The sequence below is a fragment of the Globicephala melas genome, chromosome 18 (assembly GCF_963455315.2).
Source record: "Globicephala melas chromosome 18, mGloMel1.2, whole genome shotgun sequence".
In the NCBI taxonomy this organism is placed as follows: domain Eukaryota; kingdom Metazoa; phylum Chordata; class Mammalia; order Artiodactyla; family Delphinidae; genus Globicephala; species Globicephala melas.
The window spans coordinates 10,858,080-10,875,818 of record NC_083331.1 but is presented as its reverse complement, the minus strand read 5'-3'; the positions used below and the strand labels follow the sequence as shown (position 1 = coordinate 10,875,818).

The 17,739-nt window shown below is 32.9% G+C and overlaps 1 protein-coding gene across 4 annotated transcripts in view; it reads right to left on the bottom strand.

Annotated features, from left to right (window-relative positions):
* NBEA (neurobeachin) overlaps nt 1–17,739 on the bottom strand; it is a 627,505-nt gene that overhangs the window by 562,777 nt on the left and 46,989 nt on the right. For all 4 annotated transcript variants that reach the window (XM_030882520.2, XM_060287860.1, XM_060287861.1 and 1 more), the window contains exons 2-5: nt 12,006–12,237; nt 8,397–8,497; nt 8,060–8,155; nt 225–346 (exon numbers count right to left, since the gene is read on the bottom strand). In XM_030882520.2, coding sequence (XP_030738380.2) covers nt 225–346; nt 8,060–8,155; nt 8,397–8,497; nt 12,006–12,237 — 551 coding nt within the window. The remainder of the gene's footprint in view (nt 1–224; nt 347–8,059; nt 8,156–8,396; nt 8,498–12,005; nt 12,238–17,739) is intronic.

The following is a 17,739-nucleotide window of genomic DNA, read 5'->3' as shown; positions in this document are numbered from 1 at the left end:
CTCTTAAAATGTAATTGAGGGAAAAAATAGTGAGGCAGGTTGCCTAGAATCAACAGCAAAAAATGAATAAAATAAACTGACATAACTGTATCTTTGTAGTTTTAACATATATTTATTTATTTACTTATTCTATTTAATACGTTGCCTTGACACTTGACACTGTTCCATATTTACAAGATTGAAATGCTTAAGACAAAAGTACTAAAATTAAATATATTACTTACCAATAAAGATAAGGTTTATCCTTATCAACATTAATGTTATTTAATGGATCCATACGAAACCAAGTGTTTAGGGTGAAGCCATTCTGATAAGGCCACTTTGCAATAGGAGGCAATGCAATTGCCTACAAGGTAATGGAAAAAGATACAAAAGTATCAGTTAAAGAAAATGTAATAGTAACTAAGGTCAAGTATGGCTTCCACAGATTAAAAAACAATGAAGGTATAAATATCAAAGAATCATGGACAAATATAAAAATAGAAACTATTATCATATTAAGATAATCTATTAATATTGTTTGTTGACTCTAGAAGCATTATTTTCAAATATTCAATGAATCAAGTTTCATATCTAAGTTACGTAGTATGGTTCAGACTGTATTCCAAGAAGTCCACCTCCAAGTTCACCAATATACAGTCCCTTATACATATGCTCCAGAATTTTCAGTTTTCTATAGTTTATGTTAGGTTTTCAGTAATATTTCACTTGATTAAAGAAAGCTGAATTTTCAAATCCAAAAGCAATAGAGAAGTTAATGGAATAAATACTGAAGAAATAATATTAATACTAAAGCAAGAGATTTATCATTCAGAAACTGAACCATTGAAATTTATGACCAAAAACGATTCAAATCCACTCACAAGTAGGAAAGGAATAATATAGTATTCAGTAGGTAATAGTAATAAAAAAAATCTAGACATTCTAAGGAAAAAATGAGAAAGTGGTATATTACTTGACTTGAAGTCAAAAAACATCTGAGTGGATTTACTTATCTTTCTATGAGATATCTAAATTCCTTCACATAAAAGATAAGTACCCTTTATGATTTTTTTAAAATTTATTTATTTTATTTTTGGCTGTGTTGGGTCTTCATTGCTGAGCGCAGGCTTTCTCTAGTTGCGGCGAGTGGGGGCTACTCTTGGTTGTGGTGCGTGGGCTTCTCATTGCAGTGGTTTCTCTTGTTGCAGAGCACGGGCTCTAGGTGTGAGGGCTTCAGTAGTTGTGGTGCAAGGGCTCTAGAGCGCAGGCTCAGTAGTTGTGGCACACAGGCTTAGCTGTTCCGCGGCATGTGGGATCTTCCCGGACCAGGGCTCGAACCCGTGTCCCCTGCATTGGCGGGCAGATTCTTAACCACCGCGCCATGAGGGAAGCCCCCGTTTATGATTTTATAACTGATCTGTTCCTCCAAACAGATCCTTCATATTGCTGATAATGACCTTACTCAAATATAACATATAGCTTCCATATAAAAATCCTCTGCATATAAAATAAAGTTTAAATTTCTTCAGGTTATACAAGGCTGTTCACACACACTGTGGCTCCAACAAACCCTTTCAATCTTATTCTCTTCTTGGACCTTACCCCACTTTCCAAAGTATATCTAAACACAGCAGCTGTTCCACCTGTTCTGTTATAGCCCCTCTTTTTGTACATGATGCTACTTCTGTGCAAAACACTTCCTCCAACAAGATCCCAATTACCCTCAATACCAGGCTAATATCTCCTTCTCCTGTGAAGCTTTCCTGGACTTCACCCCAGTCTAGTTTCTCTTTTCACTGTTTTTCCATAGCACTTAGTACCTAAATCTACAATAGCTTATTCTAACAAGCTGCTTTTGTGTCTACCAATGAGTTCCCAAAGAGTAAGAAATATAGTTTATACTTCCAGCATTGAGACTTAAGACATAGAAAATAATCAATATGTGATCAATGAAAAATCTCAAAGTGGCAAAGCGCCTGCTGCATAAATAAAAACAAAACGAAAACACACACAAAGAAACACATAAACACACATACGATTTCAAATGAAGACTCAAACCCTAACAATGAATAAAAATTTTCCTATATAATGTCCTTTCAGATTTTAATATTTAAGCAATTAGTCCAGGCATTTTAATTGTCAATACAGCCTTTTTTCGACTTTTTAAAAAGGGAAATATTTTACTTTGTTTTTTTGTTTGCTAGCAAAATGCAATTCTTGCCAAGTTTACTGCTGGTTAATACATCCATAAGTTTCACTAAACTAGACTTCACTTACTATAGATGCTTCAGAGTACCAAGATAAACAGGAGAAATATTTATTGAGGACATTGAAAAGTAAAGTGATTCTACAGAATTATAATAATAGCTTAATATATTAATTTGCTCATAATGCCTGTGGAACACAATTGGAACAGGGTCAGATTCATGGTTTCCAACCTCTAGCCACAACCAGCATACCCAAGTGCCCTTTCATACCAGACACGGCAGTCCATGACAGCACTATCATAGCGGCGTTAATAAGCACGCAGAGTGTGGCCCATTCCTTCTCTTTTCCCCCATTATTCCACATGCCCAAGAGATCTCTTACTTCCAACCAGTGGCCCTAGCACTTTCTATATCATCAGTCTTATCATCTGGTCTACTGAGCCCTACATAGGAACTTATACGCTGCATTAAACTAAGAGATACAGGAAAGAATTTGAGACAAGCTGTTCTTCAAGTTTTCCAGAACTACACTTCCACCATAGTAGGACTGAGAGAGTCCTAAATCACATTCAGTTGCAAACACTAGTGAACCAAAATACAACAGAAAAAAGAAAAAAATCTCACAAAAGAAAAAGCTAATAAGCTTGAGTGATAATGAAATAATAATAGTCTTTGGTCTTGCTACAACTGGTATGAAACACCTGAGAGGCTCTAAGACTGCATTTTTCTCAGTTTCATTGTGGACTTCTAAAAATTTCATAGATAAGGATCTTTATTATGGCCAATCTCTTCAACAAGATAGTTACCTCTACTCAAGGACATTCTCTTAAAATTATTTTTTTTATTACGTATGTATTTTAAATTTATTATTATTTTTTTTTTTACTGAAGTATAGTCTTCAATATGTAATAGCTAGAAAAAATGTTTTAGGGACCTGAACTCTCCCATTTCTAGAGGGTATGCCTCAACTTCCTGCTCCTACTTACCTACCAACCAGCTCCTTCTTACAGTGCACATTGTATTCCTAGCCTTTTTCAACTCTTTAACTGATGCATACACTCTCCCTTAAGGCACAAAAGCTAACTCTGTAGAGTACTGCCTTATGTGGAATCCAGGCCCATTTACTCCCCAACCGTTTGTGCCTGATCACCCATTTTCTAGACTCTTTATATTTCCTTCTAATCCCATGGCAATAAGGCATGACCTTTGGACTATCTCTTTGATTTTGGGTTTAAGCTGCCTTCACATTTCCTCTGTATTTCCTTCTACAATATTTTGGTATCCACAATTGGGTATCCCTCATTGTGTCCAATGAGTCCACAGAACTCTGAAATCTATATCCCTTACTGTCTCCTGGACTAGCTGACTCCAAAATTTATATTCTTATCTCTTGCAATTTGCAAAAACAATGATTTTGGTGTTCATATAGGATGCTTTCAGTTAACTATTTCAGTGAATAGATAAGTGTACTATTTCTTAAAGTAAGCAAATTCAAGAAATAACCATAATCATGAAAAGCAAATCTAGATAGTATATCCATAAAGGTCACAGAGCACAATGGTAAAATGCCATCTTACATTTGTCATTCACCTTTACACTAATCACTGCAGAATTCAACTAACTCTCTGTAAGTATTACCAAATTGCTCATATGGAGGCAGCAGGCTCATAGTAAGGCATCTCCACAATATAAAATACAATTCAGAAGACCTAGCATATATGGTTATTTTGGAGGGAAAGTAAGTTGTATCATGATTTTAATCACGCAAAGTCACTGCTATGAGCAGTGGTCCAAACAGTATGTACCCTCTTGTTACTAAGATGCCACTGGTTCATGCTCATCCAGAAGCAGATTATCAAACACACTGTAATGGTAAGGGTTTTAAAATCAGCTCCTATCTGAATTTTTCAGCAGTTCAATAGCAGAAGTAACATGTCTGAAAATTAGCCAATCCGTTGTTAAATGAAACGCAGGCAAATTTTGGTTCAGGTTGTGACTCTACTTTAAGACTCTGAACAATGTTATACCGTAGAGGCTTACTTAGTTTTCTCAACTGATGTAACAACAATAATATCATTTATCTTATATAGCTTGTACGACTCAAATGAAATAATAGTCATAAAAGTTCTAGTTCCTTCCCTGCTTCCTCCTCTACAAAGAATATACTCTTGATCCAAACTACCCTTTATGGAAACGAGTGATGCAGGAAAAACCAGGAAAGGCGGAAGAGATAGTGTAAGTCCACCAATATCCCCTGATCAAAAACAATTCAAACATACACTACTACTAACATATAAATAAAATTATCTCTGTGTGTGTGTGTATGTGTGTGTAAAATGCATTGCATACCAATAGGTAATTGGTGACCGAATGGCTAAAAACAGGATTAACTGCCATCTTACTGAGGCAATTCAGGCAATTTATTAAAACAGAGTTATTAATTCCGTTTTAATTAAACTTTGTTAATTCTATATATAAAACAGCAACTTGCTTATGTTTCAGTCAAAACACTTTGTTCTTCTTCCCCATACCTTAGACTGAAATCTATCAGATGTCAGGTCAACAACAGCTCTGTAAAATGTATTAGAAATACATATGTGTATAACTAGAACTGTTACATATAAAAGAACCCTCATCTCCTTAGGGACAGTGACAGTGTTTTCTCTGCTAAGTACCACAATATACATACATATTATATATGCTCTACACTAACAAACTGATATGTAAAATGATTTGCTTCCACCTTGAAAGTGTTTTGTTTTTTTTTAACTTTCCTATTTTTGTTTCACAATTGGTAGAAACTAACTTAAAAGATTAGTAACAAAATAGTCAGGAAAAAATATAAAATTAGGATAATGGTTGATGAAATGAGAGATTGAAAGGACATTTAAGTACCTGTAATAACCAAAGAGCAATAAATATTTACATTATGTTTTACAACTTATATAGTGCTTAAATAGTATATTATTTCATTACAGGCTCACAATAACCCTATTCCATTATAAAATGCTAATATTTTACATGAAAGTAAGCTAAGAAGCACTAAGGACTAGTCCTCTACAGTAATGAACTAGAGGATTCAGAAATCAAAACCGGTTCTTCTAGCCAAAAATTACACATAAGCTCTACAATGCTACCATGTATATTAAAATGATGAAATCAAGCTTACTGAGAAAGCTAGTTGAAAAGAACAACAAAATGGATAAACTTCCAGCTAGACTGACTGGAAAAAATATAGTAACAAGAATGAAAGAGGAGGCATCACTACATATCCCATAGACATTAAAAGCATAATAGAGGATATGATTAACAACTTTATGCCAATATATTCAACAACTTAGATTAACTGGACAATTACTTGAAAGACACACACTACCAATGCTTACTCAAAACAAATAGAAAATTTCCCTATATCTACTACAGAAATTAAGTTTGTAGTTTATTATTATTATTTATTTTATTTTTTTTGTGGCCTCTCCCATTGCGGAGCACAGGCTCCAGACACGCAGGCTCAGTGGCCATGGCTCATGGGCCCAGCCGCTCCAAGGCATGTGGGATCTTTCCGGACTGGGGCACAAATCCGTGTCCCCTGCATCGGCAGGCAGACTCCCAACCACTGAGTCACCAGGGAAGCCCAAGTTTGTAGTTTAAAACCTTCCCACAAACAAAACTCCAGATCCAGATGGCTTCAATAGTGAATTCTAGCATACATTCAAGAATAAGTATTATCAATTCTACACAAACTCTTCAATAGAGAGAAACAAATACTTCCCAACTCATTTTATGAGGAATTACCCTAACATCAAAACTGGAGAAAGCTATCACAGGAAAAGAAAAATAGATCGTCAAATCACTCATAGAAATAATTGCAAAGTTTCTTAGCAAAAAGTTAGCAAATCAAATCCAGTGTTGTATGAAAAGGTTATTACACTGCGATCAAGTAGTTTTTATCCCAGGAATGCAAAGGTGATTTAATACTGAAATATCAGTCACTGTAATTCATCACATTAATAAAGATTAAGAAGAAAAACTATATGATCATTTCAATAAAATCAGAAAAAGCATTTGATAAAATTCAACACCGATATTAACTTACTGATGATGAAAAAAAAACCCAGTAAATAGGAATAGAAAAGAATTTTCTCAGTCTGATAAAGGATGTATCTTAAAACCTAACGCTAATAGTATACTTAATGGTGAAATACTTAATGGTCTCCCCAAGACTGAGAATAAGTCAAGACTGTTACGATTACTAATTGAAGGTCCTACCCAGTGCAATAAGGTACAAAATGAAATAAAAAGGCATCTACTAAAAAAACTGCTAGGATAAGTAAGTGAGTTTAGCAAGGTCTCAGGATATAAGGTCAATATACCAAAAAATTTGCATTTTTATATACTAGCATAAAGCAATATGGAATATTTGTGAATTAATTTAACAAAAGATGTTTAAGACTGGCATGCTGAAAACTGCAAAACACTGAAACATCAAAGAAAATGAAATAAAAGGATATATTGTGTCCCATGAATTGGAGTACTCAGAACTAGATCCACACAAACACGGCCAGATAGTTTTCAAGAAAGGTGCCAACACAATCCAATGTGAAAAGAACTGTCTCTTCAACAAAAGGCTTTGAAACAATTTGATAGTCATATGTTAAACAAACAAAACTTAACCTCCAACCTTCCCTCACATCATATTTTTAAAATTTATACAAAAGGATCACAGACCTAAACATAAGAGGTAAAAAAACACAACTTTCAGTAGAATGCATAAGAGAATAAAATCCTGTGACCTTGGTTTACACCGATTTCTTAGATTACAAAATCATGTGTCATAAAAGAAAGAAAATTTTAATTGAACTCCATCAAAACTAAAATCTTTTGTACTTCAAGAAATATTGTTAAGAAAATAAGAAGACGAGCATCAGACTGGGAGAAATGTTTGACAAACACATTTCCAAATTAACTTACACCCCAAATATATAATGAACTCTTAAGATAACAAGACAAATAATCACATTTTTTTAAGTGAACAGAAGATTTGAACACAAACATCACAAAAGGTTTAAGAATGGCTAATAAACACATGAAAAATGTTCAACATCAGTCATAAGGGCAACACAAAATTAAAACTACAATGAGGTGCCATTACATAACCATTTACATGCTTCAAATTAAAAAGACACAATGTCCAGGATGCAGATCAACTGGGATTTTCATACACTGCTGATGGGGATGCAAAATTTTCCACTACAGAAAAAGCAATTTGCATGTTTATCATGAAATGAAATGCATACTTAACATAAAAACTAGCAACCTCACTCTTTCGTATTTACTCAAGAGATAAAAATACATACCTGCAGAAGACCTTTATTCAAGACCTAGCAGTTTTATTTACAATAACCAAAAACTGAAAACCCAAAAGTCCATCAACTAGTGAATGGATAAACTGCGGTATATCCATAAAATGTACTACTACTCAGAATAAAAAGGAATAGAATTACTGATAAACTACAACATGGATAAGCTCAAAAGCATTATGGTAAGTAAAAGAAGCCTGGCGGAGAAGACTACATACTATATGATTTTATTTATATGAAACTCTAGAAAAGATAGAATTATACAAACACAAAATAAATCAAAGGTTGCAAGGGACAGCCTAGGGAGAGGGAACAGACTTCAAAGAGACACAAGGGAATTTTGGTGGGTGACAGAATTGTTCTAAATCATGACTGTCGTGGTAGTTACAGGACTATTCAAAACTCAACAAACTGTACTTTTTAAACTGGGGAATTTTACTGTATGTAAATTATACCTTCACAGAGTTGACTTAAAAGAAATAAAAACAAACATATGTATTTAAAACTTACCGCAGCACTACAACCGGGGAAATTGAAAAAAGTATCAGGACCATGTCTTTGTGGCATCTGATTAAGAACTGATAATAATTTTACTGCATGTCTTGGCTAAGGAAATAAGAAAAAGAAATGTCACTGTACAAATTTAACAAAAATACCTAATATATCACCTTAACCACCAGAATGTTTTCTAACTTGAAAGAAAATTAATTTTAAATCATTTAATAAACTCTTTAAGAGGAACAATTTCCGTTACAAATTCAAGTTTATAGCTCTCTAGAGACGAACTGTTGAACATTAAGTATTAATGCACTGATATTGAATACTTTTCCCTCTGACCACGGCTTACCCAGATTCCACTTTCTCCTCGAAGCATGCTGAACAAAAGCTTCAACTCCTTGACAGTGATGCTGTAGCTGGCAAGAACCCCCAACATATCAACTAGAAGATCTTCAAAGGAAAATAAAGTTATTCTGAACTCTAGTCATGAGCTGCCATCTGTCAAGGTAAATATACTTTTTGAAAGAGCAAAAGTTAGCTTGTCATTTCTACATATATATGGATATGTATTATAGCTAAATGTCCTCATGAATAGCCGTTCTAATTAAAAATTTTTAACTCATCAGATAAGCAAAAAATTATATTTGAATTTTAGGATTTTCTTCCCATCAGAATTACCATTTCAATTAAGTTCTCTTTGAAAAATTATATAAAATGGATTTTATAAATTCTCAGAATGCACATACATACGGGCACACACACACACGAATCTGCTATATATATGCTGGGAAAAGTAGGCAAAAAAATGCAACGGTACAATGATTTAACATTGTAAATTTGTTATTTTCAAATGAAAAAGTGATGGTTAACCACATTTTCTTTTAGAATTATCTACTCTTAATAAAGTATATTCTTGAAATAGTCCTTGGCCCATTAACAACAATTTGGGGCGTTCACTCATTGCCTGGCATTATTCCAAGTGGTTTACATGCATTAACTTCACAAATCCTCCTAACAAGCCTATGAGGTAAGTATTATTATTATCCCCTTCTAAAAATGAGGAAAGTGAAGCATAAATAACTTAATCACACTGCCCAAGAACGCACTCTACTAAGTGGTAGTCAAAATTCAAACCTAGGCAGTATGGCTCCAGAGCCCTCACTCTTACTTACTAGTCTCTAAATAGAAGTACCATTTGAACATCTGACTAGTGATATCCATTATGATAATGTGTTTATGTTCATATAAGAGACACACCAGCTCACCAGATAATAAGAAAAAATTATACATTTAATCTCTTGTCTCTGATTACTTTCTCATCTCTAGACATTGTAATAGTACCTCTATCAATCATTTTTTGCAAGAAATTAAACATCTAAATACTTATACTTCATTTTCTCAATTTCTAAAGCACGTCCTAAGAATTAAAGATACTATGCAAGTTATTACAATAAATACACATATACATTATAAACAATTTATCATCAATTAATAAAATAGGTGAGGTTAGGATAAGCTGAAATAATTATTGACATGTACTATACATTATCCAATATCATAGATTAGTTAGTTGAACTTTGAGACTTTAAAAATATTTATTATGTATTTCAAATTAGAAATTTAATATGGTTATTTTCATCAAAAAAGAACTGACTTATTCTTACTTAACACCATTATAAGTAAGCAATCTCTACGATAAACCTGTGACTGTGGATATGCCATTTTAAAGAGATATCTTTTAATGAAAGACCATTCATCATTCAAGTAATAAAAATGTTCATAGTTACTACATATTAGTCAGAATATCTAAGAAAAAAATTCTAGATAAAAACCAAGCACTTTAAAATCCTAAGTTAATATAAAGCATTTTTAAGCAATTAGCTGCAATGACAGAACCTTCATAGAAGATTTCTTAAAGGTATGCCTACAAATACTATTTTAAAAGAATTCTATTTCCAAAACTTTATCTCATCTCCTATGTATGTCACAAAAAGTGACCTATTACATTTGTATTTAATTACATAATTATTAAGATTTCTTATTTATTATACAGATAAGATAGCCAAGCACCTCAGTTTTTAATTTTATTATAAAATTTTAAAAGGTCTATTAAAAAAGGTCTTTTCTATACCAGATTTTTAAAGGAGAAAAAATACTAAGACTATGAAATTCTCTTATCAATTTAGTATAGATGTTTAACCACCTTCTAATATGATATCTTCATATTACTAAATGAAAAGAACTTCTTTGAACTTAGCATGCTACAAAACACTCAGAGTGAAAACTTAGTAGTGCTTTGGTGGTTACTGGTGCTTCATTAGTATGTCATCTAAATTTTAATTTCTCTACGGAAAAGTAAGGTAGAGGTATTTTTCTAGCACTTATTCATCACTTAAATAACAAAAAGTGAAAAATTTGTGTTATCCACATTATCATTAATGAGAATAAAGGATAAGGGAATTAAGAAGCTTTGTATAACAGAAAATGTAAAAAGCTCTGTGGTACTATCATGCTTACTATCAGCTTACTTCTCAGTGCTCATGAATTATGTACAGTAAGCTAGTATGTTCGTAATTGTGGCTCATTTTCTAAAGTGCATTCTATAAAGTGCACTTTATTTACAAAAAAAATAAAAGAAAAAAAGAAAAGAAAAAGAATTTTAAGGGCTTAAATCCAGATATGAGGATTCAAAGATCACATGATGTTCTATACAACATGTGTACATGTAAGTTTATACATATAAATTCCTGTTAATGCTAAAATTTGCAGATGGTACCATATTTTCATCAAAAAGATGTTTTAATTTTGATTCTCATTTTTCATGAAGTTAACCATTAGTAACCAATATAGAGAATACTACATCATTCTAAATAGAGATAGATGCCACCTCAAAAGCAATTAGAAATGATTTTAATATACTCTATAAGAAAAACAAAAATTTCAAAATATTGCTTAAATTTAAAAAGCACTGATCTTTATTCTTCATTCTATTTTTTCTTGTTTAATGTTTTGTTCTACTGATATTAAAATTAATTATGCATAGATCAAAATATTATAGAGGATTTTCTGGTGTTGAACTATTTTTAAGGATCAGATATTGATCATATATTGTGAGGAATTATACTAGCACTTTTAGAATTAGGAAACCTTTTCATGTCAGAAGAAAGTTATACGGAAGATTCATGGCTTAAGAGAATCAACATTTCAAATTCCTTATTTTCTGGGAATAACTGTTGCTCTGGGACCATCTTTCAAAACACTTCTACTGAAGTGCATCTAACTACAGAGGAGAATGGACTTGCAGGTGGGTAAAGGATTGACAGTGAAGAATTACAGATATGAAAATTATTATTTGAAATAACACATAACACCAAATTATTATTTTTATCTTGAAATTTCATGCAAATAGTATGTTCTAATTAACAATATATCTGCATTTATTTTAACACAAAAGTTCCTCCAAAAAAATATCAAAGTAAAATCGACACTTCCAAAAACTACAGACTGCTTGTCCGAAGGCTTTTAGCACCTCCTGTCATAGTACCATATATGTCAGATTGGAGAACATGGAGTTCACAGAACTTTTAATAAAGTGCTAATTTTATAGAAATATAATATGTATTGTGATATTTTAATTATATAAAGGTTTATTAATTAAGTCCTACATAGAAATGTACTGTTTATTTTTCTGATAGATTTCATAGCACTTATTCCACATTACTGAGATTTTCTAAAACCTGGAAAACCAAAATAGTAATTATTTTTGTCGAATACAGAAGTCATCTTTCATTCTTCAGGTTTCCCCTTAACATAAAAGGCAAATTTCCCATACATTTCTACTTATCTATTTTAAAACAAGGTAGCTTCAACAAAACTATATAACCTATAGAATATAAAGAGAAGTATATGAATCTTTATAAACATTTAAATTATACTTTCCTGTCAGATAATCCCATACCTGCTATCATGTCATCTACAGCACTCATTTTCAGCAATACTTGCTCAATTAGCCCAACTTCTGTACTAGTCTGTAAATTCCGAACACTTTTTCGTAGGATGGCTGTAAACATGCTCCATATTTCTGCTTGACATGTGACATCACAGTGTTCCAAAAGCTCTGTCATGCATGTTATACTCTCAGCATCCTGGATAATAAAGTTCATCTCCAAGTCAAACTCTCCACCAACCAGCTAAAAATAAACAGAAAAAAAATCACCAATGATAATGTGAGAGGTTACACATATAACAGCAAAGCTAGCAAGAAAGTATTAGCTACTTTAAAAAATTTCAAGTCTTCTAGCCTGAAATTAATTTTGATGAAAATTTCACTACAGATAAGTGAAAGGTGCTGTAAAAATTAAAACTAGCAAAGAGAAGTCTAATTTTTTTTTTTTCAATTTGAAAAGGTGATTTCAAATCTAGAAAAATAGAGTAAAATAGAGCAAATGACTAAGAGGTGGGATTCTGGGCAAATTCCCTTAAAAAGATTTTGGCTTTGAAAAGTGAAAATTACTAGAAGATGCAGAGATCACTAAGGATAAATTTTAAGACATGAAAATTCATTTTCTTTTATATTACTAGACTGACAAATAAAATAGATGTAAATGAAAAAGAATAGGTGGGTCTAATCTCCATGTATAAAACATGAAGAAACATGAAACTAGATTAGCAAATTTACAGTAAATGTTGAAATAACAGAATTAATGTTAAAAATGTTTACACGAGAAATACCTAATATCTAGTAGTATTTTTTTTAAAAAAACATGTGAACTGGGAAAGAAAGCTGATTTAATGGCAGCATATTTGACTTGTGGCATTATGCCAAGTGAGTCAAAAGTCGTCCTCCTCCCAAATGCTACTTTACTACAGCAATAGACAAATACACATGTAATGAAAGATACAATGATACTCCTATTCTCTATGGATCAAATCTCACATTAATTAGTTTATTCAGTAATAAGTACCATTCTTAAGGAAGAACATTAACAAACTGGATATCTTTTTGATCTAGAGAATGGAAAATTTAGGCAGAAAATAATAGCCATATATAAAATGTGTGACAAATGTGAAGTCATTCATTCATTTATTCATTCAACAAATATTTTATTTATTAAAGACTAGAACTTACTGTTCTAAGAACTAGAAGTATATCTGTGGACAAGAAAAAGTCCATGCACTAACAGTGCTAAATTCTAGAAATAAAGATCTATATATGTATTTACGTATGTTCTACTTTATTCCAAAAAAGGTTGCATTTGGCTTATAAATTACATAAAGTATAAAAGAAGACATAAATTAGGTTCAGACAGGGGCTAGAGATTAGATTCAAGAAGTCAAATTAATTTTCCATCAATGAAACGTGTTCATTAATATGGATGGATGAGCACACTGTATTATATAAATTTGAAAATAATGGTAATAATAATACCACCACCTAACCTCACATACCATTTAGTATTATTCTAAGTGCTTTACATATAGTAAATAACTTAATTCTCACAGCAACTAATGACAAAGAAGTGAATATTTTAAAAGTTCTAGAATTCAAGAAGTTAAAAACAAAATATTCTCAAATTGTAAAATATTATACTCTGTATATATATTTTCTCTGTAACAGTTTCAAAATTCAACTTTATAAGAAACTAGCCCTTATGCTAACTTCCAACCTTTTACTGACCTAGATATTCTCTCTGGTTAAAGGTTGGGTTTACTTCTATGTGTGAAACGACTTCAGCTCCTCCTACTATTTCTGGTTTATTAACAAAAATAGCTATGGGAATGGTTAAGAGATTGGCTCTAATTCAGACTTCCTGGGATTCTGATTTTAGCTGCACCACTCACTTTAATGACGCTACTTCTCTAAGCCTGTCACTTCATCTACAATATGGGAATAAAAGTTCCTACCTAAAAGGGTTGTTGTAAAGATTAAATAAATAAAGTAATTGGGTCATAAGCATGGGTTATAAGCACTTAGTAACAAAGTCAGGCATATAGTTAGCATTCAGTTAAGGAGTTAACGTTAGCTATTACCAGTTCTCTTACCCCAACTTTGAGCTAAAAATTGTAGTCATCTGATCACATACTTATAAAGCACCATGAAACAGCCAGTGTAAACCTTATGTTTCCAGGAAAAGCTAAATTATTGTAGATCGTGTACTCTTAGATATTACTTGTAGCTTTAGCAAAACCAACTCAAGCATCATTTTCACCGTGCCATGGTCTCACCAAGAACTGCTTACTTTTTCATATTCATATATCCAATTGACTTGGGTCACTACCATGAAACTTGTAAGCCCATGATTAGTAACTTAGAAGAGGTTCTCCAGAAGTGAACCACAGAGAAATAAATAGATTTGAAAAACAATGACAACTTACTGCCTGAACTAAAAGAAGTAGATACCAAAGTTTAAGTCTATAAGACTCAGAATAAATCTCTGTAAGAATCAGTATACACTTAAATGGAAGAACACTGAAGAATTTTTTAGACTAATCTCCTTAATGAGTTGTAAGTGCTTAAGTAGAATCTGGTCTACCCAAGAACCATTATCAAATGAGTAAATAACAGAAATGGGCTCAGTGGTAACAAAAATAGTCTGCTTTTAAAGGAATTAACAATTATAATGTGTAATTCTAACAATCAACCTATTTTGTGAAGCCTAAGGCTCTATCTTTCACAGTTAAAAAAACAATGCTCCTTTCTATACCTCATTTAATTACAAAAGAGCACAGTTATGGCTCCCTGATTTCACTGCCAGAAGCTGTAAAAACATTTATTATAAACGTTAGAACAGAGTGGACCTATGTTTTTGGATGGTCTTTCTAACTCCCATTATAATTTTTAATACATTAGTATTAAGGAGGCTAACTGCTTGCAGAAATATCATTCCAAGATTAGGGAAATATTTATTCCTCACTTGTAATGAACAGTTCAATATTTATCAACTAAAGCATACAAGAAAAACTAGAAACAGTCAGTCTTTATTATTTAAACAATTCCCTAACAACTCTATGAGGAAAAGGCATAGTTGTCTTCAGAGAGGGAAACTGAAGATAAATGAGATTAGGCAACATAACCAAAGTCACACATGAGTAAGCAGCAGATCCAGGATTCTAATCTAGACTAGAAAATGTACCGAAACGACTTGCTATGAAGTCAAGAGTGTAAACTTAAAAAATAGAGATGAGACGTGTCATAGTAGCTCTATTAAGAAATTAGTGCTTTGAGAACAGTGTATGGGTAAAATGAGGGAAGACAAAATGATTTCCGTGGGTAAGAAATGAAACATCAAGAGGTAGTAAATCACAATAAAGGAAAACAACCAGTTTATTTAAAGTTATTTAAATAAATTATTTCAGTAAGAATGTCTAAGACTTTGAAGGCTCAATTACAGGAAAATTAGCAATAAACACTAAAAAAGGAAACTCACAGGAAAACATTTTAAAAAGCAAAAAAATTGACATGACAGGCTAGAAAGCTAAACCAAAAAAAAAAAAAAAAACCTAAAATCACTGTTACCATAGTACAAATGAGATTTATAAATGAATTGAGACTTCCTGTAAATCCGAATGTGTCAATATGACACTCTATTTGCACAGTTAAGGGTTTTCTTTTCCTCCAGGCCTTCTCCTTAAAATTCTAAAAGGTATTGGCATTCAAGAAAAGCGGTCCACAATGGCCCTTCCTACTCAAGAATCTGTCATAAGTGAATAAAATAAATATAGGTGAGCCTTTTTAATGAATTAAGTTTTATTTACATAAAAGTATAAAAATTACTGTATAAAAATTTAGAATATCAAATGCTGGCCTGGAAATGTATTATCTTCTGAAAGTACTAAGGTTTATAATTACTAGCAATTTAAGTATCTTTTATTTTTTAAGTACAGAGTTTTAAATATCTTTATTTTGAAATCTTAGATTATTAGTTAGGATCATATGGAATAATTCAGTGTACATTAGACTAAATCAAACTGGATAATTATTAACCAGTTGGATTTCTTTGCAAATCTTTGCAAATCTGTGGATAAACTCTAAACTAGATAACATTGCTTATAAAGCCCCAGTTCAACACCCCACATTCAGCTTCCTCTATTTTCCATTCCCTAGCTACTGTCATAAAAAACATTTCCACAATGCCATCTCTCACTTCATCTAAAACTCTTTATAATGTTACTCCCTATGCATGAAATAGGGTTCTCTCCCAACCCCTAATTTTAACTTCCATTAAACCTCCAAATATCAGTTTAGATACCACTTAATCCAGAAAGTCTTCCTAGTAACTACAAACACTGTCTTTCTCTGAACTCGCATTACAACCCATCCACATCACAGCAATCATTTCAGGATATCCTAGATGTTTACAGATTTCTTTCCACCCCCAGTTTACAGTAAGCTTTGTAAGGGTAAGGACCATTTCTAACTATCAACCATATCTACATCACTAGCACACTGACAAACCCATGCAAATTATTCAATATTTAACATGGAATGGGAAGATGGCAGGATGAGAGGACAGAAGGGAGGTAAGTAGGCTGGCAGGAGAGCTTCACAAATTCATGGTCCATCATCAGGTTGTAAGCCAAAGACTTTCTACCATACTCTACTTTTCTCTTTTAGCAATGAATTGCTCTTAATGCCATATAACTTTTCTAAAGTTCCAGAGATGACCACAAAGCCAAAGAAAATGTTTCCTCATTCTTGTTTATACCCCTTGGTTGCGTTATTTTTTTCTTCTATTACCACTTAAAAAATATGTAAGGTTTCACAGGTAAAATTCGGGAGACATGTTATTGTCTAAGTAAGGGACTAAGTACACTACACACAATTTTTAGTTGTTAAAATCAGGCTTAAGTATACTTCCAGTTTCTAACTATTTTCAAGTGAAATCAATTACAATATCTTCCTTTGAAAAAGAATGGGAGTGATGTCACCAAAAAAACACCAGAGTGGGCAGCTATGTCCTCCCTAAAAAACTAACGATCTAGCAAAAACTGGCAGAATAAACTTCTGAAGATTTCTGCAATCAAGTCAAAAATGTACAACAACCAAGGAAAGACTTGGTGAGGAAGAAGCTACTGTTTTGTGGGGTACGTCCCACCTTCAATCCCTCAGATTGGCAACAGTCATGAGAACGCCAGCCTGCAATGGTGGTGAGGGTTGCTAGTTCCAAAGGAAGCACTAGGGACCTTATTCTCAAAGAACTGTAGTTGTAGGTCTGAACCTGACTGGCAGCTCCCTCAAGGATAGACACAAAGAATTTTCTTTGCTTCACTCAACTCAGAAGGTTCCTAGAGCTAGAACACTTTTGCTGAAAGCCTTTAAAGGCACATGTATTAGCTGCAGCACCTGAGGCAAGCCAACACTTGGGGCAAGCTGTAGACAGACCTGGAAGCCTGGGAAGGAAGACGTGGGGAAAGGAGATAAATGTGGGTATAAGGTCTTTCAAAAGCTTTCATGTATACTGGGTAATCCAGAAATCCACATGCATACCCAGGGCAGGTCGCACATTCAGAAAAGGTCTACAAAGTCCCTAAGCTTTCATTTGTAGCTGACCTTTAGGCTCTATACAAGTAGGAAGTAAAAGCTAAAGCAGTGATGTAAACAGCCTGACCAAACACTGAAGAAGTCTCCAGCACAGAGCAAAAGATGAGGAAGAGCATTTTCTTTTCCTTTTTTTCCCTTCCTTGGCTCCAGG